A 24,377-nucleotide genomic window follows, 5' to 3' on the forward strand; every position below is an offset into this window, starting at 1 on the left:
AACAGATTTTCTTTTTTTCCCGACATGTTTTTCAATAACTAAGTTTTATTGCACAACACAGAGACAAAGCTTATTATCTGTAACGAAGCAATTTATTTCATTATCCTGTTGGATTTATTGAAAAATTGAGTTGTGAGAGCTGAGTATTGAATAGTAGAGCTGGAACTACATAGTAACAGTAAGTATCAAATCAAATCACTATATGCGAATGTAGATTCGCAAAAATTATACAGCTTGTGAGTTTTTATCACACAGATAGTGAGCAACTGGTTGCCCATTGAGTTGTTTCCATTTCTGTTCTTAGAAGCGTGCAATATCTGCAAATTCATGCCCAATGATATATTAAAAGGCTATAAGCAGTTGAATTTAAAAGTCTGGAAACTAAACGGATAATTATTGTTTTCTTTTATAAAGAGGTTGAGGTACAATATGGTGTACAGACATGCAGTCGAGAAACTTAATATAATATGGTAAATCAAATTTAAAAAAGGAAAAATGATTATTAAAAATGATTACAGAAAGTATAAGATGAAGTTAGAAACCCACAGTTTTTCGTAAACCAATGATAACAAAAACATCTTGAAATGTTTGGAAATCATATTAACCTATTCTCTTTGGTATTGTTACATGTTTGCTTGATAACAGCCGAGTTTCCCAGCAAATTGGCGTTGACGGAAGATTACTATGAAAGTCGTGGCAGTGCGTACTCCGATGACTTGGACGAAGCAGGCAAGTTTTTAAAAAAGTTTGATTCAAAGGCAGATGATCTGGTGTATAAAAATGGTCTGGTTAATTGGGCGTATGAGACAGACTTAACTGACAAACATTTGGAAGAAACAGTCAACGAAGGACTAGAAGTTAGCGAATTTTTCCTGCAAAGCAGTGAAAATGCATCACAGATTAAAACTTTAGATTTGCCTGAAAAAATTCATCGACAAATTAGCTTGATACGTCGCAGTGCAGAACCAACGTCGTATCCAATGCGCCGTGAAATCAGAGAGACGATTGGTAAATTAACGAGCATTTTTGGTAAAGGAAAAGTACGAAAAAAGTCGAAGAATTATACACTTAGTGATTTAACTGAAATAATGAAAAAGTCAAAGAGTCGCAAGGAATTGAATTGGGCTTGGAAAAGTTGGAGAGATAAAGTTGGACCCCCTATGAAGGTCTTGTATAGCAATCTAGTCGACTTGTTAAATGTTGGATCCAGAGAGCACGGTTGGATCGACTATGGTGACTTTTTACGCTCTGATTACGAAATGGGCGATGACTTTGAACTAAGTTTGGATCGCGTTTGGAAAGAAGTTGAGCCTCTATACAAGGAATTGCATGCCTACGTTAGATATCATTTATCAAAACAATACAAAACCGGTAAAAACGGATGTATTCCGGCTAATTTACTAGGCGATATGTTTGCACAAAACTGGGAGAATATATTCAACACAGTAAAGCCATCAAAGTCATCTAAAGCTTTTGACGTTTCTAACGAACTCAAAAAACAAAATTATACAGTAAACGGTATTTTTCGATTAGCCGAACAGTTCTTTGTCTCTTTGGGTTTGGAAAAAATGCCAGCTAGTTTTTGGAAAAAGTCTGTTCTGGAGAAACCAAAGTCTAAAGATATGGTGTGTCACCCTTCAGCGTGGGATGTTAGCAACACAGACGTAAGGTAGGTTAAACATGTAAAAATGTAAAAACTCTTGTGTTATCAAGAATTAATCGGGTATGTTAAGTATTACTTAGAGTTTAAAAGAGCAGGTTAAAGAGTCTGTGCTTCGGCTTGCTTTCAACACTGTTACAAAACAACATTAGAAAATTACGCGCAGTTTATACATCATATTAAATCACAATACGTCATTATTGAACACTTTGGTCCTACGTCATGTAAGACATTTTTAAAGACTCCAGGCTCCAAAACAAATGTTTTTAACCCTTAGACGACGAACGACGTAGATATACGGGCAAGAAAGCCCTATATTTAGACCGCTATAACTCCTGAAAGGTAGGCTTTTTATAAAAATGCTTTCCTTGCTTAAGAAAGAATATGAGCTAGGTAGCTACTAACCACGACCCATCTAGGACTTTTCCTTACCAACCGATGGCAAATTTGAAAAGCGGATTAGATTTGGCCAAAATATGGACTTTTTTACAAACTGTTGCAAGGATTAAAAATCATTTCCTACGGCTTTTGTTCTAAAAAAATCAAATGAATATAATAAGCTGTATTTCTTTCATTCTTAGGATAAAAATGTGTACAAAAATCAACCAAGAGGACTTGACCACAGTTCATCATGAAATGGGACACATTGAATACTTTTTAGCGTATAAAAACCAACCTAATATGTTTCGTGCTGGAGCTAACCCTGGTTTTCACGAAGCCATAGGTGACACAATATCGCTGTCTGTTGAAACAACCAACTATCTACATCAAGTGAAATTAACAGATTCGCCAACTTTAGGAAAAGGTAATAATTAATTATTTAATGGTTCTTGCAAGCAATTGTTTACTTGTTGTCAGTAAGAACAACAGGTGTGGAAAGGTAACGCAGTGGTTACTGTTGGAAAGGATGGTTAGTTGAAATTGACCATGGTGTTTCCTGTGAATTCTTCAGCTATACTGTTATATTGTTTATGGGGAGAATTTTATGCAGGAAGCATAAGGAAGCACCTTATAGCTACATGAAGTATTATGTCAGATAAAATAGTTAGGTTGGGAAAAATCTAAAATTTTAAAAATCGGGGAGGAGGGACGGTGTGTACAATTATTACTCTAGAGTGCTAAGGTAAACATCCAATTATAAAGATAGCATTTTTAGGAAGTTGTTTTTTCTTCGTAGATGACACGATTAGCTTTTTGCTCAATCAAGCTCTCCGTCGTCTCGCGCCTATACCTTACAATCTACTAGTCGATAAATGGAGATGGAGAGTGTACGAAGGAAATATCACAGAAAATAGCTATAACAAAGAATGGTGGAAAATGCGGGTTAAATATCAAGGCGTTGAACCGCCTGTAACTAGACCAGCAAATGCTTTTGATCCCGCATCTAAATACCACATCGGTGCAAACGTCCCTTACATTGCGTGAGTTATGTTATTACTTCAGCTTCCTGCTTTGTTGTTATGGTGATATGGTATATGAAAGGAGCTTCAATTTGTTTTCATTTACTTTAAATTTGGCCCCTAAAAATAATTTCAATTTTCGTTCATTTTCCATTTATTTCCCTTTATCACCTGGATGGAGCCTATATTCTCAGGATAAATGTAAGACAAACAGGTTCATAAATAACCTTCGGTTATCAAACTCACAACATTTCAATGATTCTTCTTCCTCTGTTTAGATATTTCGTCAGCTATATTTTGCAATTTCAACTTCATAAAGCATTCTGCAAAGAAGCTGGTTTTAATGGTCCTCTTCACGCTTGTTCTATTTATAAATCCAAAGAAGCCGGGAAAAAGTTAAAGTAAGCTAGCTAGTTAGTTTTTTTTTTACTTTCTTTAGCAATAAAAATAGCTTTTAGTTTATGAATATTAAATACAACCGGAATAGGCAAAGCATAAATTACTTACATTCCCATGTAGAACAATGCTTGAAGCTGGAAGAAGCAAACCATGGCCGAAAATATTAAAAGAGGCGATTGGTGAAAACGAACTAAAAGCGACGGCCATCTTAGAATATTTTTCACCTTTACGTGATTGGTTGAACCAACAAAGAGAAAATAAAAAGTATCCAATAGGATGGAAGGAGCAGATGTCAACTCAGGTAATCTATTTTTTACTTTATTTTTTAGAAACTGTATCTACAGTGCAGGAATGTCTACTTCTATAAACACAGTCGTTATTTGGAATTTATTTTGACACATGACCAAATTGATGAACAGGCACTTCCCAGATAGATTTTATTTTATGTGCCGCCTCTGTCTCTTATTTTTTTTACAAAAATTAGTTAACTCTTCGAAATCTTCGCAAAAAAACTTGATAAGAAAACCATATTTCCAATAAACAATCTGCTACATGATGGGTTTTTTAGTTAGATCGTGCCTAACCTTTCATACTTTTGCTTCAAAGCGAGGCTCATCCTGAGAAGCTAAAAATTAACAAGACTTTAAACCGTAAAAATGACGTCACCAAAATTTCCTGAAGTCAAATTAAGTTGAAAATTTACCCACAAAAACAAAAAATTTATAAATCTAAAGTTTGTTATTCGTGGGAGTGTCCGTGGAGAAGAAAAGTCAAAGAGTAGTTTTTATAGGACTCATGATTATACTTGTCCTCTATTCATCTTCATCATCAGGTGTTTCCAACATTACCTTATCTGCCCCACCTTCTACTTATAGGTTCTGCAGAAGAAGACGAAAAAATACGAAGCTGGCCAAGAACGATCAGGCATTCTAAAAACCAACAGCGGCGATGTCTCGTTATCCATTAATATCCCATCTGTTACTTTAAATGAATTACTGAAAAAGACAACAAATTCAGATCAAACGCAAGAAGCAATTGATATAAAAAATAACACAAATCTGTCTCCTCAAACAAAAAAGAAAAATGTTACAGAGAACCCAACAATTGATTTAGGGAAATTACTTAACTCAGCCAAATCATTATCTATTAAATCATCAGAAACAACAGCTTCACAAAGTGAAGAGGGAAAAGCTAAGATAACCAACAAAGAAATCGATATCAATTCAGATGCAGCTAAACAGAAATCAAAGGGTGGTAGTACTCAAAGTAAGGCCGACCCTGCAATGGGTGCAGCCTCAATTGGTGCCACATTGCAAAAAGCCATTGATGGTATTGCAAATAAATCTACTGGTATTACATCACATGAAGAATCGTCGTTAGCTCCTTCTAACGAGGACCCAAAAACACTTCCTGTCTTGTCTTTACCCCTTGCTGTGAAAGATCAACCAAAAGCAGATTTTCCTTCTACGGTGGTGACTGAAAAGGAACCAAAGGAAAACCCATCAGTAGCTGGAGTTGCCAAAAATCCAGTAAACCCTGTAACCGCTGCTGTTCAGGAAGAACCAAAACCAAACCCTGTGCCAAGTAATCAAATTGCTTTAGTGCCTGTCTCTCTACCAGCTAATCTAATATCTGCACTAAAATCTGCATTAAATGGCACTTCGGATGTAGATCTCAGCAAAATACAGAGTGCTGCGACGAATACTAGTAAAGTAGAAAATGAAGCATCGCAGCCTTCAGAACTAAAAGGTAGTGATAAGACAGGAAATGGTAAACAATTTGCAAACCTATTATTAAACATTGAAAACAACTCCGCCTTGATGCCACCTCAGGAAACAGCTCAAGCGCTAACAAACAAAAGTACAACAGAGGAGGAAATGACACCTGCACTGAGTAATGCAACGATAACAAAGAATGGAAAACAATCTATTTATCCTATTATAATAACACCGCAAGAAGATTCTCAACTAGTTGATTCGAAAAATACGACTGAACCAAAGGTAACATCAATGGATAATTCATCTGCAGTACCTAATCATGAAGTTGATAGCTTCAGAACCACGCAGGATGTGACTCCATGTAAACGGGAAGATGGATCACCATGCATGCAAAGTAAGATAGTAACTGAAGGGAATTCATTTCCTGTTCAAAAGACTGGTGTAGATAAATCAAAGCAAACGGTATCTGTGTCTCCATCATTGCTTATTGAAAAATTGTTGGAACACCATGTAGCAGAAAATAGCGCACCAGAGCCAGTTATAAATGCTGTACCAACTGATCTTAAGAAAAATACTTCTTCAGCACGTAGTGAGCCGTTTAAAGCAGGTGATGAGAAAACTTCCAATGAGCTTGATTTTAATAAACTGATAAAAGCATTAACAGCGTCTTCTGTAGCAGGGAATACTACTTCCTTACAGAACCAAACAAACCAGACAACCATGACAAGAAATGCAGATGAAAAGAACTCGTTGGAATTTCTTTCATCTTTATCACAGCAAAACAATAATGCAAATTTCGACAACAGTACTAAAACTGAACGGAATATCGCCACTCCAAGTTGCAGCGAATTAAAAAGGCGACATATAAGTTTATCCTTTAATTGCGAAGAAAAACCAAGCAATAGGAATCACAAAGGAGGTTCATTATCAATCTCTCCATCGGAGTTGATACAAAGACTGTTAGATAGTAAATCAAAGAATGAAGTAAGTCGAAAAACAATACCTTCAGCACGTGTTGTGAAAACACCAAATGGTTTTCAATTAAACTTTGATTTAAATACCAAGGATAAAATTCCTTCAGAAAGTGGTGACACCAAATCTGCACCAATAGGAAGACAACAGCACGTAAATGTGTTCAACACGCCTAAAGGAATGGTTGTCAAACCGAAATCTTCATTGCAGCTGTTAACACCTTTGTTTGTCCCAATACAAAATAAGGACAACATCGAGCTGGGAAATAAAGAAGGATGATATGAACGTGACATTATAGTAACAGTAAATAAATAAGGAAAAAAGTTAAGCAAACAAAGAGTTATCTTTTCGCAGATCTTTAGCTTCGTGTTAGATCATATAACAGCTTAATGTGATGGTAATACATTACCTAAGCATTTTTTAAGAAGATGATAAACATGGAAAAAATTTAACATAAGAAAAAAAATAAACTTTATTGTAGATACTTATACATAACCATTTATTTTTACAATGAAATAATTCAGTTACATTTTATTTATTTTATTGTTTTTTCTTTTCTATCAAATTTCCACCGACGTTATAAAAACAACTTAGCAAGGTAAACCTGTTATATATTTTAATAAACATTTTTGTTAGAAGTGTTTTTGTAAGATGTACTTGAAATTGAGGTAATGGTACAAGATACTCGACATCTGATGCGAGTTTCGGTATCAAGATTCCACAGTGCACAACTATTAATTTTTTTTTAAGAACTGGCAAAGAATCCAGGGCTACATACAAGAAAAAATGCGACAGAAAACTGTGATATGTTTTACTATTTGATGTAAATGGACATTTCTTTCTTCAGACAGGAAGGCAGGCGGCGTATGGATGGTTATATTAAAGTCTACGTCTTTAAATGGTTCTTAGAAAATTTTGGAACAAACACAGAGAAACAACGTCCACTAACGTTTAGCTGCATTTGAGAGTATGTTCTAGCCGGTTGTTTTCGTGCGGAATGAATGCGTACATTTTTATTGTAGTTTTTATTCACAGTAAAATTTGTTTCTTTGCTCAAAGCTGTTTTTTGAATTGGTATAGAGTCGGCTGTGTTCAACGTTTGATTATCTTTCATTGCTGCACTGGATTTCAAAAGACTTTTAAAGGAGATATGCTGCGAAATCGGTGCCTCGACAATAGCTTGTGCATGGTTTGGCGCGTCAATTATAGCTTGTGCATGGTTTGGCGCGTCAATTATAGTTTTTGGTAAACTGTTAAAATCTGGAACTACACTGAATTTTCGTGTTTGTTTGTTATTTGTTGAGTCTTCATTATAATCCTCTAATTTCACATCTCTATCTTTCTGTTTACTTGTTCTCTGTTTCCCAGGTTTATTGTCTCGTTTACCACTCGATCTGTTTGAACCTGTCTGTTTATGACCACTTTTTGCATCCGTTCCATGGAAGCACTGCATAGCAGTCATATACCGTTGCTCTTCCTCTCTTTCTTGGTGTACCTTCCAAACTTCACGTCCCCTTAGCGGAGGAGTAATATGACGTATAAATAATGGGCGAGCTCTTGTTGAACTGGGTTTTTTATCGAGATGAACAAATTTATCCTCTGATCTTACTTCTTCTTCCAATTCTATCAAGTCCTCTAGAGAATCTTTTTTCTTCGTGAAACTATTTAAACGCAATAAAGCTCTTTCTTTCTCGTCAAAACCTTTCTTTTCCTTATTTTTCTTCACTGGATATATAACATCATCCATCAATGACAGAAAATCATTCATATCATAACATTTTTCTTTCACAGTAAAACCACTACCAGCTAAAAATCGTCTCCTTTCTGGACTAACAGGTGCACGTTCTTTTACACTTCTAATACCTGTGATTACCTTTGTCATTTTGGACATATTCGTAAAATGTGTTGCATAGCGATTCCATTTTTGTTTATCCAGTTGTTCTTGTTGATTTGACAAAATAAGACTCTCCCAAGCATTCCTCTTTTGTGTTCTTAAAACCCGTTTCGATAAAAAGGAAGGTTTTTCTGCCTTTTTATTGCCTGTAAGTTCGTTATTAGTCATCTTTATCCTTCTCTTGTTAAAGTAATAGTATTTTAAATCATAAAGTTATGTTAAAAAATTTCTTTCTCCGTTCCCATGGCATTTCGCAAACATGTTATTTTGCAGAACGTATATCAGCTGTATGAAAGAACATAATTGACATGTAACCTACACCATAATCGTTTTTTTGTTGTCTTGCATTCACACTTAAGATTACCGTAAACATGAGACTAATTAAAAACTTAATTATAAAATTCAATCATTAAAGAAAACTTATTTGTCGCTCTGTGTAGTTTTAAACTGAAAACGTTTTAATAATAGGAACAACGTAAACATGTTAGCAGACATTAAGTTTCATTATCATTTAAATATAAAGTGCCTCGGGTTGGATCTATTTTGTTTAATAGTGTCCTGCTTGTTTACATTTTACTTTTGCGAAAAGAGGCTGCTCTTCTAGCCATACATCTTGTTGATCAAGTATTCTAAGATGAAATGTTTATCTCAATTGAGACACCCAGTCTATTCACTTGTACATGCAATCCAACTGGCTAAGTCGGAAAGCAAATAATCTGAGAAAGAGAATTAAGAATGATGTTGCGTTACCATGACAACCTGAATTAAGTAACTATAAAGTATTGGTACTCTGTGGTACGAATCTTGATAATAACCAGAATAAACGAGACGCATTCCGTTGCCTCGCCTAATATTCTAGGATTATATTATACAGTTGGACATTTTAAAGCGGAGACTTAAGGGACCAGTGGTTTTGTCCGCTTTAGAGAGGTTTCCTCTTTGGGAGGTTTTCCTTTTTTTGGTAAGAAATGCGGAAAAAATGCTACTCCAAAGTCGGAAACCCATTAGGCTTGCCCATGTTCCCTTTTCCCTTCCCCAGTTAGGCAAAGAAACATTTTTAAAAGAAAATTTAGCCTAAAGAAAAAGCATTTGGCTAAACAGATACGTTTTTTTGACATTGTAGGCAGTAGCTAGAGTAGAAGAACATTAAAACCTGATCAGACTGAAAATGATTGCAAAGTTTTACAGCTGGTCAAAAATGCCCGATTCATAAAAGTTAATTCTGGGATAAATAACCGTGCGGAACCTTGAAGTATCCGCTTTAAGAAGGTGTTTGCTTAAGACTGTCCGCTTTGGAGAGGTTTTCTTATAAGAGTTTATAAAGAAATCGTCCAAGACACATTTTTTGTTAGTGTTAAGAAAGTGTCCACTTTAAGGTTCCACTGTACTACATAAACTACGTCATGAATTGGATACGAAAATGCTTTTTCATGGCTTATTTTTTAAATTTTCTCATTTTTTTTTCTTGTTCCTCAAAAATTAAAATTACATTAACGGTCGCCATAAACGAACAAATGTCCACTTGGTCCGTACATATTTTGTTGATTTGTGACGTCACGCGGTGTACATAGCTCAACAGGATTTGTAAGACGACGAATGAAGATTCACTCACCTCTTCGTCTTTTTAGAGTGATTTAAATTTATCGCAATGAAGTTATAGTACAACAACATCCTCGTGGAAAAATAAATTCCAAGAATTTTACAACACGCAAATGTAGGTAAGAAATAAGCCTTTGAGACTGTTTTTGTTTTGCTTTGCTTCCACAAAATCACTTCCAGTACACTTCATTACGCAAAATCATTTCAAGTTTTGTTTTTTATAGTAGCAAAGTAAATAAAGCACCTGTTGTCTTTTAAATGTTTTCATACAAAAATAACATAATACCATACCAATTTCTATCCACTGATGACTCATGTATTGTATCATGTTATTTTAAAGACATGACTAATATAATTACTCACAGACAATCATGGAAGACAGAGTTCATGCGTTCAGCATTCCCCTACTTCGTTTTTTTAGAATGCGTTAGTTTACAACCCCGCGGACTTACGTCACAAAAGTTAGTAATTTACCGAGCAGAAAGTCCTCACTGACGCTGTCATGGTGGCGATCGTAGTTGTACTTTGACCTTAAATATCTCGAGAACCAAAATCCCACAAATACAATAAAATTTTACAAGGTTTATATTCACACTATAATAAACATATAGAGTTGAGTAACATAACTTAAAAGATATTTCAAATGTTGTTTAATCTCACCTTTACATTGTTAACGACCTTATCGCATGAGATTTAGAGAGTTCAAAAAAAGGCTTTTTTAGTGAATATGGACAAGGAGATTTACGACTTCAACCGTTTGTACACACTCGCGATATTTGATAGTCATCACAGATTACGAAAACCATTGGGTATGGACCTTTTCTCCTTATTAATTCAAATCTTAATTAAAAGCATTTTATTTAGGCTGTACTTATTGCCAATGCTGTTTTTTCTGGATCCTAATTTTTCATCCCAAGGGTCAGATCTAGCTATAGCCGAGGTAGGCTAAAGCCTAAATTACGATGGGGCTATTAAAATCCTACTTATAATAATTCTATGGAAGAGCAGCTCGTCAGAGAATTGACAAGAAGTATCCATAACAGCCCTCCAAACACGCAAACAAGTGTAAAACAATTTTTTTGTCAAAATTAATTTAATTCTTTGTTTTTTCTGTCATAAAGACAGTTGTATTGTTGTCATTTTTGATAAATTTAGAGACTTTGAAAGCATTTAGAGGTCTCTAAAAGCGGTGGATTCCAGAACCCGTTGGGGCTCACAACGCCCTCCCCCCACAAACTCTAGTTGTTCTACAACGCCACATTGGAGCGTTGCAAATTCGCTTATTAAAAATATTTTACCTGAGCCTACTTTAAAAAATCTCTAGATCCGACCCTGATCTCTACAGTTTTATTTGAATTAGTTGCAGACAAAAGAAAGACACGTTTAGTTAAGTTTGTAGACAGTGTGACACGTCAGTATGTCGAATTTTTGTACACAATTGCCTTGTATACGCCCTTATCCGTTACCATGGTAACATCTAAAAATACAAAAAAAGAAAGATATTACTCAAGAGATTGAACTTCAAATAACTTTTGTCTGGATTTTTTTTTTTGCAAGATCTGCTGAATACACTATCAGGAAAAGTATACAAGTCTGTTCACGAATATTGTGAATAATCTAGTTAACAGGACTATGTAGGACTCGTTATTAGAAATTTCTGTGACTGCCACATCGGTGTATTTTCTTTGCCTTGCGTGAAAGAGCTTTAGTTCATTTATCTCAGATCTGTTCGGATCAATCGCATTAGAGCTCAATTGAAATTTGGCAATCAAGTTTACATTCTTAAGAAGCCTTTCAAAACAATCTACTGAATCTAAATTTTATTTGTTAATTTCATCAACATGAATGAGAACGAAAAGCGGATTTAGCTACAGAAGTTGAAAATTTTGATTAGCCTAGTACAATAAGATAACCTGTGGAGAAGTGCATACCACGCTGTCCAGATGTTTAGGAGCGTTCTATGAAGTTTGTCTGTAATTCGTATACTACAACAAATTGGTATTGTCGTGCGAGAAGTTGATGAGGAGTTGTAAGCTACTTCTAAAACAATACTAAACTTTAACAAGAAAGTTAATGACAGAAGAAAAAAAAGGTAAATTATATTTTTATTGCTTCCTTGCATAGCGCGAGCAATTCTGCCTTATTAAAGTTTGTATACATTTTAATTAGCCGCGCTTTTGTCACTGACTTATCTTTTTCTGCATATAAATGTTCTTAAGTCTTATCAACAAAATATTTTTTACTGTAAGGGATTGCAAGTACTTTTAAGCATTTCCAAGTAAGGATGATCCAGCTCGATCGGAATTCCGAATAAAATCGGTATAATTATGACAGGTAATATGTTAACGATGCAAAAAAACAACACATTTACTTCGGTTTCTTTAACTTTTAGTTTTTTAAACAGAATAGTAACATATCTCGTAGCTACGCTCAGGAAGTGTATAAACGTAATTAGAAAGAGTCGAAACCGGTGAACAGTTACTGCTACGACTGTAACAGTTCCTTAAACATTATTTTAAAATAAAATTCTTAAAAAAACTAAAACACTAGTCAAAGTTTGGTAAAAAATTATGCCTATCTGAAAAAAAAACATGCTTTCATGATGGCTTCTTTGAATATAAAATTTCCATGTATCATTTTACGTAACATTTTTATAATCACAGGAAAAAGTTGCTTCCTTCCCAATGAAAAGAGCCTTGTGTATTTTCCTGTTTATTATTGATCAACATAGCGCCTCGTTAATATATTATGACAACTATATAGGTTAGTATTACGACCACAGATAATTTGCAAAAGGATGAAAATACCATCGCAACGTCATTTGGAATTGTGGTTTTTTAGCTGAATTATAATCTGTAAAATTTAAATATTAAGTCTGATGTCTGATTTGAAATAAGTCTGATTTTCAGATGCGTGATTTGCTACGAATCAATACCCCATTATTACTTTTAATTAATTTGTCTGATGTTAAGCTATCAAAATTCCTTTCTGTTTTTAATGTATTTTTAATATACCGTGCCAACATTTTACATGAAAGACAATAAAGACACGATGTTTTTATTTTTTCAGTCATTTTACAGATTTCATTAAATTTCTTAATAAGCCAATTACATACTATTTAATAAGGCCACGTACTTTTTTCACTGTTCTTATGCATTTAGCTATTTAAGATTAACTTTTCATAGATACTGAAGAGAATTCATTTGTCTTCAGTACATAGTCTCTGTCTTTCTGTCTGTTATATGACAGACAAATTGCAAAATATGTCACAAACATCAAATTATGTTTAATTTCCCACCTCTGCCCTTCCCCCTTTTTCTGATAATCCACTATGTCAGGGTCTTTATTAAGGCCACGTACTGTTTTACAGCTCTTTTGCATTTGGCTATGTAAGATAAACTATATAAATGAAACTTCTGCCTTCAGTACCCAGTCAACATGAAATTAATGTTTAGTTCCCCTCCTTCCACCCCCCCCCATTTGCGCCACCTTTCTCTAATAGGTTTTAGTAAAACTTTGAAAGCATTTTACAGCTTACACATGGTAACATTCCTTATATTGCAGAAAACCTATACTTAACATCATCAAAAGTTTTCAAACAATATAACTTATTACCTGAATGAGGAGACAATAAGCGTTAATAGTAAAAAAACAGTGTGATTGGTTAAAAAGGTTTTGATTATTGTATTATCCGGTTATTATTCGCCAAGGAGACGTTCGAATCCCAATGTGTTAACTTCGGCTTAACCCCACCCCAATATGAAATTGATGTTTATGGGGCATTCCAAAATATTTCAGTCACGCCTTATAAAGTACGTGGTAAGTTTCAATTTTCTCTGGACATTAAATAACACGTTTCATTCAGCATTCATCAAGAACCCCCTGTGGATTGATCATTGTAAGTTAAAGAAAACGCGATAACAACTGGGAGAATGGGGGGTGGGATGAATACGAAAAACAAAAGAATTAGATCTTACCACGCAACTATTCAGTTACCATCTCAATGAGAGTTGTCGGATTATGTGATGTCTAATTACATTTCATCCAACATTGTTCAGTTGTTATCCCACATTGTTCAGTTGTCATCCAACATTGTCCAGTTGTTATATCAACATTGCTCAGTTGCACCTAACATTGTCCAGTTGTTGTTAACATTGCTCATACTAATTCTATTGATAATTTTGCAAAAAGAGCATATAGAAAGACAGTTTGCAAATTTTCAAGAACTTTTATAATCAATACAAGTGTACATCTCTTCTTCAACAGCTAACGTTAGTAACTACATGATTTCTGTTTTCTTGTGAAACTTAAAAAAGGCAAGCTAATTCACAAGATAATCATTAACCTGAATTCCAAAGGTAAACAAACGGTTCTAATCGTTGCATAACGTCAATATGCTATTTAAATGCAATGAAATAAACTGAAAGATTATGACGTTTTAAGAAAAAGTTTTTTTTACAGAAATGACCTAATTTGATGCATTCTCCAGACAATTTAATCACTATTTGTCACCAATAAAGATTATTTTGTCATTATATTGGATTAATTATATTATTAATTGAGTAGAAACTAATTAAAATAAACTGGTTTCTTTTTTGTTTTGTTTTGACTGATGATGACGGTACTGTTGACACATTGCAGAAATATTGGGAGTATATACTTAGGAAGTTAGGAAGGTAATACTGGCGATCAGAAAGATAACTTTTAAATGATTATTCTTCCATTCTATTTAATTCTAGCCTACTTCTTTTCTGTAATATTAGCCGTTGTATGTTCACTCTTTCTAGGTTGCTTTTTTTTCAACATTGCTGCTTGTATGTAAAACACCACCTAAAAGATGAAGGCCAACAAAACCACGCTATGTTAAATCATCAATTATTGAATAGAAACTCAAACTTTAAGGGCTTTCGCAACAAAAAACACCGGGATAAATACAACTATTGACAACGTAGGAAAAGTTTGTTCATCTTTTTATATTATAACATTTGTTTGTTGACTAATGTTAAATTAAAAAAGGGATGTCATTGCTTAAAAATCCTTTCCATTTGCACATTAACTATGATTCTCCTTTATATTTCTTTTTAGAAAGAGCGCGAAAGTGACAAATAGTTTTTAAAGTTTCCTAACACTTTTTTTTTGCAGAAAATTAATTAATGAAGGGTTGGTAAGCGTATATATAACATCGATGAAACTTCTAAGTGACAATCAGCAACGCAAAATGATCCATTTGTAAAATAACAAATGTTAAAACTTTTAAATTTGAAAGATGTTCAGTATACATTGAGGCATCAACTAGTAGATAGTGGACGGAAATTGAATATGCGCTAAACCTAGGTGCGCGAAAATTAAATGCGCGAAAAAAGATGCCGCGCGCATACTTCATATATAAAGGGTATACTATTGATTTGATTTGATTTGATTTGATCATGAAAAACGAAGAAAGTAAATATTCATACTTAATAATAAAAAAATGCTGACGTTGGCAAAAAATATTGCGTACAGCTATCATAGGACTTTTATTTTTCTCGTGTCAGACATGATTCGAATTAAATTTAATGATATTGAACACAAAAGAAGTTATGCTGCTTGGAAATGAAATTACTTGTGGTTGGTCATATTTTTTTTTTGGAAATAACACAACTCACCAACAAGGAGAAGTGACCCAAAATTTCCTTTTCGTCGAAACAAATTTCAATTCTATGATGACTAATATGGTCAAATATAGTATTGAAGGTTGTGATAAATACTTTATTAATCGCTGCTGTCCACATCAATAGGACTTAATGAGCTCATTAAGAGCTGATTAAATTTGTCAATCAAGACTTTGAGATTAAGCATCTCATTTCTAAATAATTTTATTTCATTCTTATTGGATGCGGTCACGAAAAGATTTCGGGTAAGTTTTTGTTATTATTTTTTTTTTGATACAACTAAACACCGTCATTTTAATTGGATGTTCGTTTTTCACTTTTCTTCAAAATGCATAAACAAATTATTCGCCTGCTTGTTATCGCACTGGTACTATCGCGATAATACTGATTGTGCATCATAACCATGATAAGGAATTACTACTAGTCATGTTGACTTTGGGCCCTAAAATACCATGGAATTGTTGGGATTTTTAGAATCTGAAATTTTAGATTTCTTAGATCCTAGGGTTGATGCTGGGCTCCGGGTTAATTCTAAGCTGAAAAGGAAAAGGAAGAATCCTATCGACAAAACGTAAGGGGTGACCGATAGCTGACCAAACGAATATTATGAACATAATATAATGTAATTGGACTTGTAAGCAGAAACATATGTCGTAAAGTAATATAAGCTGTAAAAAATAACTTTATGGGGCACAATATTTTCGCAAAATTAGAACAATGCAGTGGTTAGTCCATGTTTGTTATCGCTAGAAAATTTATTCCATAACACAATGTTGTCACAGCAAGCTACTGTGAATCAGTTTGGGCTGTCATAAGTAGAAGAGAATAAAAAGAGAATAACCCTGTCACTGCGTCCTGGGTCGCTCATTTATAACTGCATTAACGAGAGCACTTGATCTTATTTTTATAATCTCCTTAGTAGATTATCTTTTCTCATTATCTTTTGTTAGGTAGGCTGAGGTAATTTTCAGCTGGATTAACCAAATTAATCACATATATCAATCTGTCAAAAGAACAAACATACATTTATAACAGCTGGATAAGCAACGGATATTGTTCTGAGAGAAAATCACAAATGTTTTTTCTTACTCATCTCTAAACAACTTCATAAATGCAACTTTTTAAGCGTTCAGACAGACTCGGCTTGAATATGAGGCTTAAAAATTGCGGTCCAAACTTGAATAAATCACTTAGAAGAGTAGAAAACTTTATTTTAAGTCGCTCCTAAAATAGCGGTTTTTCTCGCATTAGATATCAACGCTTAAACAACATTGTCAATTATTACACGCATTTTTATTTGAACTTTTCTTTTGAGCACTTCGCAAAAGTGAACTCGCGAAAGTAAACATACACTTTGGATCGGCATGTTAGTTAGGTGCGAGTTTACAACACACGAATTCTAACAGGGTTATATTTGCCCTTTCGTCCGGTTGTGTCTATATAACTATGAAAATGCACTTGACTAAACGTCAAAACAAGAAGCCACACGCATCGTTTACGAAAACTCAAATTTGGTGGCACGCGCCGATAAAAAAGAACTCGCGAGTTTTTGCAGTATAGCGAAAAATCCAGCCAAATAGAAACGAGCCCTTAAGTAATCGAATTTTATAGCATGCATCAAATCCAAATTTTAGATTTTTAGACCCACAAAAATTTTCAGCCCCAACCATGGTTGACACTGGTTGAAATGTTTGAATTTAAAACATCCAGATGGGCTATTTAAATTCTAAAATCTAAGTATTTACCTAAGCCCCCCTTTCCCCAGCCCTTCGTCTGTCCCGATTGTGACTTGATATTGCTATCAAGAACAACTAGCACATTTCTTAAATTACAATTTCAATAATTTTCTTTTTTGAATTTTATTTTCTACCCTGGCAGACGCGCATATCTTTTTTTCATATTTTAAAATTTTCTATTGTTTTGAAAAATTCATTAAATCATCCATTAAACTAAAACGTTGTATCAACAACCTTGCTCTCGGGACATGGCCGTCCCGGTGTCAGAAAAGATACAGGATGCCCTAGGGACGAGGTTGTGCAGTCAAGTAACTTTCACAAATATATTAACTGCTATTTATCATGGCATGCATCGTGTTGTTCAAGGGAATTATGAATGTTTAAGCAAGCGGTTTGCAATATCATTGTGAATGCCGAGCCATTTAATTAAGATTTAAAAGGCGCCTTAACAACATACAACACGTGGTAGTGATTACTGATTTCATAACACGTCTCAATGACATGCATAAAAAGTAGTTTAAAAAACGTATCGTACAGTTTGTATATTATTAACATGGCTGCAAGTTTTATTTGGGATTAGTAAGGCCGAGTTTTATTTGTAATGTTGACAAAATGGCTCGAACGTAGTAAGATTATAAATTTTCCACTTACGGACAAATAATACTTTGTAATTGTTTTTAGACTGAAACCAAAGGTGTGAGGAAGTATTACTGACCTGGTGTGCTAGTTATATAAATACTAGCTACCGAAAGAGTGAGAAATTATTACTGGCCTGTTGTGCTTTTGATTTTTAGCTACCTGGAAATTTAATTTATTGACATTTGTGAATATAAACCGTTCATGATCGCAGTTTCAAACGTTGACACTTAATACTCTAAATTTTTATTACATTAAAGATGGCGGAGTTTTCTGATTTTTTTTTTGATTGTTAAGAAATTTGGAAACTTGACTTCTCTTAATTTCCATATCTACCAAAATACAAGCGTCGCGTCCATTAAGCAATTTTAACGCGTATTCCCAGATACTAAATGGTGAAAGCTGTAGCGAAAAACACCTTAGTGTAAAGCGGCCTTAATCTGATTCTTAGGTTAGCAATATAAAGCACTGGGTGACCTGTGCAGTGAGTATGGATATCTTGTTAGATTAACACCTGTCCCTAAGAGAGAATCCTGATCTTCTTGTTCCTTTTATATTGGTCTGCTGCAGTTTGAATTCGAATAGGTAAAAAAACAAACGCTAGCATAAAAAGGGTAACTAATGTATTTCGTTGAAACTACCAGAAATACATTTTTATAGACGCAAGAGAGAGCCAATCTGAAATTTAAAATAGCTAATCGGAATATCTGAAATAGTTTTCGCAGTTTCATGAATACCTGTAGCCATTTCTCAAATATCTGCCGCGAAACTCGATTACGCGAAATCCTGAACACTAAAAAATAAATAAAAATCAGTGACTACAAATATGCTTTTTCTCAAAGTGAAAAAAAGGATCTTAGAAATAAAACATCTCGAAGTTTACAAAATACTACAAATTTCTGGTAAACACTGCAATGAATAATAAAAAGGTTTTTTTCTACTTGACTCGATCAAAGGTTGGAGAGGGGGGGGGGAATGTCCTACCCGGAAGTGAAAGAAAGTACGAAAAAAAACATGAAGAGACTAAATGGCCAATTTTTACGTCCTCGCGCGTGATTTTAGATGCCTGGGCGTTCACAAATGCATAACAAAGACGTAAATTAAAAAAAATAACATACAAAGATAATTTAGCCTTCAAACAACATTCAAAGAATATTCAAATTTCCTTCAATACAAAAATTTTACATTTAGACAGTACAAACTGACTCATAAATTATATTTTTTTATCTGTGGTTTGTTCTCAAACATGTTGTGAAAAGTTTTATTTAATATTCGCACTGTTTTGTTTGTTTCTGACAATAAAGTTAAGATAAACTTGAAGAAAAAAAGTCTACGAATTATTCGACGTGACAACACATCACATAATTGATAATATAGCTACTTGAGTAACTTTAAAGGTGTATTGAGAGTATTTACATATTTGGGAAGACAGTCTTTATTTTATTACTTTAGAGTTCATAATTACTCAGAAGACCATTTTTATTTTGTAAATGACTGATACGATAATGACGATTATGTTGTTTTATCTCCCAGTGAAAGTTTACATCTAAAGGTAGCTGTGGCGGTCTATTGCTTCTTGTCTCGATAACTAAATTATTGACTGACTCTATTGGTCGAACAATCTTCCTTAAACTCTTAAAGGATCTGTAGAAAGTTCTGTTAAATAGAAATTGTGTATCCGCGGCAAAGGCGAATATCTAAATATGTACCAACTTAAATGCTAACCATTTTTATCTACTGACTGCAAAGAATGAAGATATACTTCATGCTTTGTATAACATATCCGATATATAAACTTATCTCGCGCTCTACTAACAGGTGAAGGCACTAGTATGTTATCTGTATGTTGTGCTAAATACTTGCATTCACTTAGTATCAACTCAACATCGTCCCCAGAACTTCTTAGAATCTCAATACATATAAAAACCAAGAAATCCTGGGGTTAATATCATCGCACGAGGAAATAAAGTATCGCAACCTTTTTTGGTTCCACTCTTATCATCTTTTTTCTCGGTAAGATTTTTACGGAATACCACTTAAGGTTGTTTTTAGGGACAGCGTTTGTTCAAATTTCGCCTGGTTCAAGCAACGGCGACATCAGACAAATGATGACAAATTTTTAAACAACGGACTGTTCATATAATTTTTAAATACTTCTTAAGTCTAATATTTGTTTTCAGCTTTGTTTGAAAATTAAATTATTCTTTTCTATTTCGTGTCAAAAGGTAAACATGATTTAATAAAAAGTATACTAGCGTGTGATGCATGCACTGTTGTTCTCCTTCAGCGTGTTTTTGGTGGATTATTTAATTCATATCAGGTAAAGGCAACTACCACGGTGGAGTGATGTCATTATATGGAATTGCTTACATTTTTTTGATTCATACAGGTAAGTTGATTGGAGTAGCAGCAGTTCTAACATGACGTTAAATGTTCAGAGAGACATAGTAAGAACGTCTTAAAATAATTTTTAGGCTAAGGTAGATAAAGACATTTGATGTTCAACCCTTTTGAGTTTAAATAGTAGACAATAGACCGTTTCTTTTTGGTCTGGGAACTTCTTTTGAAAAAGTGTAAGGTATGCTATGTTTTGTATAATAAGAACTTTTACTTAAAAAACTAGTTAGTTGATTAATAGTTGCTCGATTTCCTCATTTTCAACTGAAGCAATAAATATATCACCTTTGCATGAATTTCCCATGATTGAAATATAAAAGATTAATGCTTAGATTTTAGGTGATTGTCAAGACTTTCTATTGGCACCAACTTCACTGCAGGCAACTTTATCAGGCAACCGCTGAGACAAGATTGTGTCTCATACAGAATGCAGTTATATGATGGTCAAATGACACTGTGAATTGAACTAAACACTAACAGAATGCACTTACCAGGCAGTTTTAAATTGACCATATACATTCTTAGATTTTAAACCACAATACTTGTATATTTTTTTGTAAATTAATTTGCCTTTTTTGTCTAAATGCAATGTTAAATTGTAATTCACCTTTCAACAAAGTGATTTGACTCGGCCTATTTAGAAGGGTCTTAAAATTCAATTCTAACTGCAATAAGTATCTTACAACAAAGTACAAGCATTTTATAACGAGAGTTGAAGGAAAATGGTCTTCAAATCAAGCAGATGTTAAACTCGTTGAAAATAAACCATTCATTATATTTAATTTGCCAATTTCGCGCCAAAATGTAACAAAATGGTGCTGCGTCTGTAATTAAACGGTGACTAGTGCCTAAACAGGAATTAAATACAAATTTAGGTCATTCACATAAGGTTTATAGGGAAAAAGATCACGCACGATTGTCAAGTAGTGTATAAAATTAGAACTTTTATTCATGGCGGAAGTACTTTGAGGTCTGTGCGTTTGTGGTGTTTCGAATGAATATAATAAAACTTAACCATCTTCTCATGATGATCTATTGAGCTTAACAGCCAGTATCGTTTCCAGTACTGTCTGTAAATAAATATGTTTTCGCCTCGATACACTAATAGAAAGCACAACAGAAGAACTGGGAACGAGGTTTGTTACCAGCGTAACCAAAAATTTGAAAGTTAAAGTTAGTTAAAAGATAATTCTTTTTATATGTGTATCTTCTTATTTCTAGTTAACAACAAATAAATAAAACCAGCTATGAAAGCCGCCATATTTCTTGTTTACTTTCTGTTGATGGTAACCCTCCATCATGTTGCTGCAACTTTAAGATGCAATTGCAAGAAAGCCAAATGCATGGAACCAAAAGGCTGTAAAGCAGGAGTGCGACCAGATATGTGCAACTGCTGCAAAGTAATTTTTTCTTCTTATTATATTTTTAGCTAGTTTAAGGTCTGTACAGGGACATAAAAATAAAAACAGGATTTTTTGTTTCATATTCACTTCCACGGTTGACGCTTACAATATATTGTCTGTTTTTATCCAAACGCAGCCTCCTGAAAAACTTTGAGGAGGTCAATTTTGTTATACTATAATACCCCAGAATAAGTATTTGAAGCATTATGAGCCAATTTAGAAAGAGTCTGGATACCTCTCTATAACGGGCAATTTTTGAGGTAACAGTTTTGTTGCTATAGGGAGGTTTCAATATGCCACCAGTTGGTAAATATTTCAAAATTGGATGTTGTGAATGTGGACGCACACCAATTTTATTCTTCCAGTGATAAGAAATGTTACACCAATCTTTTTTAGTGCTTTGTTTTTTTATATTCCACTATTTAACTTTAGGTGTGCGCAAAGGAGGAGGGACAACTTTGTGCTGGTCCAAACTATGTTGAAGGGCAATGCGGTGATAATTTACAGTGCATGGTTAGACATGTACGAAGTCATAAAAACAAAATGAAAACAAGCATCAATGAATTAGTTGGCAAGTGTGAACACAGTAAGTACAGATTTCATTCAGCCTTACTCTGGTGAGTGCGAACATAGTGATTGCTAAATTTGGGTTGGGGTTATATATGACGGTTTACTATTTTGAATAATTAGAATTAATATTTTTTTAGTCCGATGTCATTATAAAAGATGCCCGTTTGGTAAATCCTGCAAAATGATAAATGGGGCACCGACTTGTGTGTGTCCAGATTGCACTAATACAATAAAGAAGCCGGTATGCGGAGCACGAAACAATAAAGAGTACTCAAGTGAGTGTGAACTAAGAAAAGATGAATGTGAGACTGGTAGAGAGATTGGATTGATCGAAAGCGCATGCGTCGGTAGGTAGTGTAACAAAGCAAATTCGTTACTAAGAATTTTTACTTTAGCAACAATCTGAATATGAAAAAAGATTTTCTATAATTTGCATAGTACGTTTATTACTGTGTTTCATAGGCCAAGGGACAACCATAAATCCAGCGCTGCCGTAGTGTTTTTTAAACGAGTATTAAATGTCTCTCATCTTCTTATCAAAAAAGACCACAGAGCCTGAATTCAAGGTGTTTTAAGGTTTTAAGAATTCTATAACTTTTCCACACAGATAAAAATGTCAGTTTGGTAACTTGTGGAAGGGATTCGATGCGCATTGAAATCCTCAAGTCATATCTTGGTAAGCGTCATAGAAAGTTAAGTCTGCTTGAGTCGGATTGTACCATGAAAGAAAACGCTACACATATTTTCTTCGAAACAAAGTTGAATCATTGCGGCACAAAAGTGACGTATACATTAACCTCGGTGGTATATTCAAACGTAGTCCGAAGCTATACAGACCCAAAATCCATGATCATAAGACGCAAGAACATACAAATACCGTTTGAATGTGATTATTCGCTAAGAAGCAGGAACCGAATAAAAATATCAACACGAGGAGAATTTGGTGACAAAATTATCGAAAGATTGAGTGCGAATGGAGTTGGTATAAGAATTCGAGAGGTTAATTCGCGACGAAAATATCGTTCTCTGAATAATGGCGGCTTAAAAGTTGATATCAATCATCTTGAAAAATACATTGTTGAATTGAAACCCAAATCATTTTCAAAAACAAATATCTATCCGAAAGTTTGTTATGTTACACCTGTTGTCATGACCCAAAGATGGATGAAATACACGTTAATTGAGGACGGGTGAGTCAATAGATTATGTAAAATATTCGCCGTTTAAAAATTTAGCTAAAATTTTTTCCAGTTTTTTAATCATGGTTTTAATTTTTGTAAACATCAAGTATAAAATATTGTGGCATGAAAAATTTACGGCATAAAAGTCTGCGGTTTTGCAGTCGGATCCTGAAAGCCGTGAAATAAAATGGTGCGAAATAAACATACAATTCCTTAAACTAAATGGCGCGAACGGCAATATCGAGTAAAAAAACTGTGAATTTAAAATGACTGCAAAATTTTCATGTATTCAGATCAAAATTTAATACTGTATGAATGTTGTCTCGTTATTTCTTATGTAAATGTTAGGCAAGTTTTCCTGAGTAATACAAGTATAAGTCCGCTTCAAAAGAATATGTTTATGTTTTATATACTTATTACTGTAGAATTAAGCATAAATTCACGACTATCAATATTTATATTTTGTTGTGTTTTTAGGTGTCCCATCGAAAATGGTGTTGAAATATTACAGGCAAAAAGCCCTATCATAAGACTCTCTGTTCCAGGAATCAAATTTCGAGGAGCACGTTATCCTGGTGTTCTTGTCAGATGTAAACTTCAATATTGTCATGCTCAAACTAAATCTTTAGGTTGTAGAAAACAATGTCCTCCAGTAAACGCTGGGAGAGGAAAAAGAGATTCGCATGTAAACAAGAGACTATTGGCTAGGATTGCAAAAGGAAAACCGTTCGTATTAAGTTGATTTTGTAAGAGATCTGGAAGTCGTTCATCGATAGCTCTCGTAGTGTACGATTAAAAACAGATGATTTAGTCAAGTGTCAGGTTACGAAACATGCTCAAGTAATAAACCATCAATAGCATTTATATCTATTATGAAAGATTTTACTTTACAAAAAAAAACTAAAGTTTGGATGAAATGCAACTATACATTCTTTTGTCATAATTTCATCTTGTAAAGACTTTTTTTGTTTCTCTTCTATGTAAATTATTTAACACATATTTTTGTAAAAATTCTTTACTTTTTATAAACAAGATTTTGCGGACGTAGTGCATTGTTTACGTCACAGCTATAAAAATACGCATCTTTAAATCACTTAAGTGCATTAATTTTTTTCACTCGACTCAATTTGACCATGCAACTGCAACAACCGTCCATCACAA

At 34.0% G+C, this 24,377-nt stretch overlaps 3 protein-coding genes across 5 annotated transcripts; 2 read left to right on the forward strand and 1 right to left on the reverse strand.

Annotated features, from left to right (window-relative positions):
• Positions 1–222: 222 nt before the first annotated feature.
• LOC130636604 (angiotensin-converting enzyme 2-like) lies at positions 223–7,207 on the forward strand. The gene is made up of 6 exons (XM_057446385.1): positions 223–1,669; positions 2,242–2,465; positions 2,838–3,081; positions 3,339–3,461; positions 3,580–3,760; positions 4,335–7,207. Exons 1-6 carry the CDS (start codon positions 585–587, stop codon positions 6,426–6,428), a joined length of 3,951 nt encoding a protein of 1,316 aa, XP_057302368.1. The 5' UTR covers positions 223–584; the 3' UTR covers positions 6,429–7,207.
• On the reverse strand, positions 7,036–14,628 carry LOC130636609 (uncharacterized). Its single transcript, XM_057446391.1, has 2 exons — positions 13,620–14,628; positions 7,036–8,328 (listed from the first exon to the last, which is right to left on the reverse strand). Exon 2 carries the CDS (start codon positions 8,209–8,211, stop codon positions 7,036–7,038), a length of 1,176 nt encoding a protein of 391 aa, XP_057302374.1. The 5' UTR covers positions 8,212–8,328; positions 13,620–14,628.
• LOC130636607 (uromodulin-like) lies at positions 11,717–24,259 on the forward strand. Of its 3 annotated transcripts, none has more exons than XM_057446390.1 (6): positions 11,717–11,734; positions 21,284–21,462; positions 21,898–22,051; positions 22,173–22,382; positions 22,643–23,225; positions 23,694–24,259. In XM_057446390.1, exons 2-6 carry the CDS (start codon positions 21,310–21,312, stop codon positions 23,956–23,958), a joined length of 1,365 nt encoding a protein of 454 aa, XP_057302373.1. In that variant the 5' UTR covers positions 11,717–11,734; positions 21,284–21,309; the 3' UTR covers positions 23,959–24,259. The 3 variants fall into 3 exon arrangements, with proteins under 3 accessions (XP_057302373.1, XP_057302372.1, XP_057302371.1); XM_057446389.1 differs by lacking the exon at positions 11,717–11,734 and adding an exon at positions 19,903–20,054; XM_057446388.1 differs by lacking the exon at positions 11,717–11,734 and having other exon boundaries at positions 21,258–21,462.
• Positions 24,260–24,377: the final 118 nt, after the last annotated feature.

The sequence above is a fragment of the Hydractinia symbiolongicarpus genome, chromosome 3 (assembly GCF_029227915.1).
Source record: "Hydractinia symbiolongicarpus strain clone_291-10 chromosome 3, HSymV2.1, whole genome shotgun sequence".
Taxonomy (NCBI): Eukaryota; Metazoa; Cnidaria; class Hydrozoa; order Anthoathecata; family Hydractiniidae; genus Hydractinia; species Hydractinia symbiolongicarpus.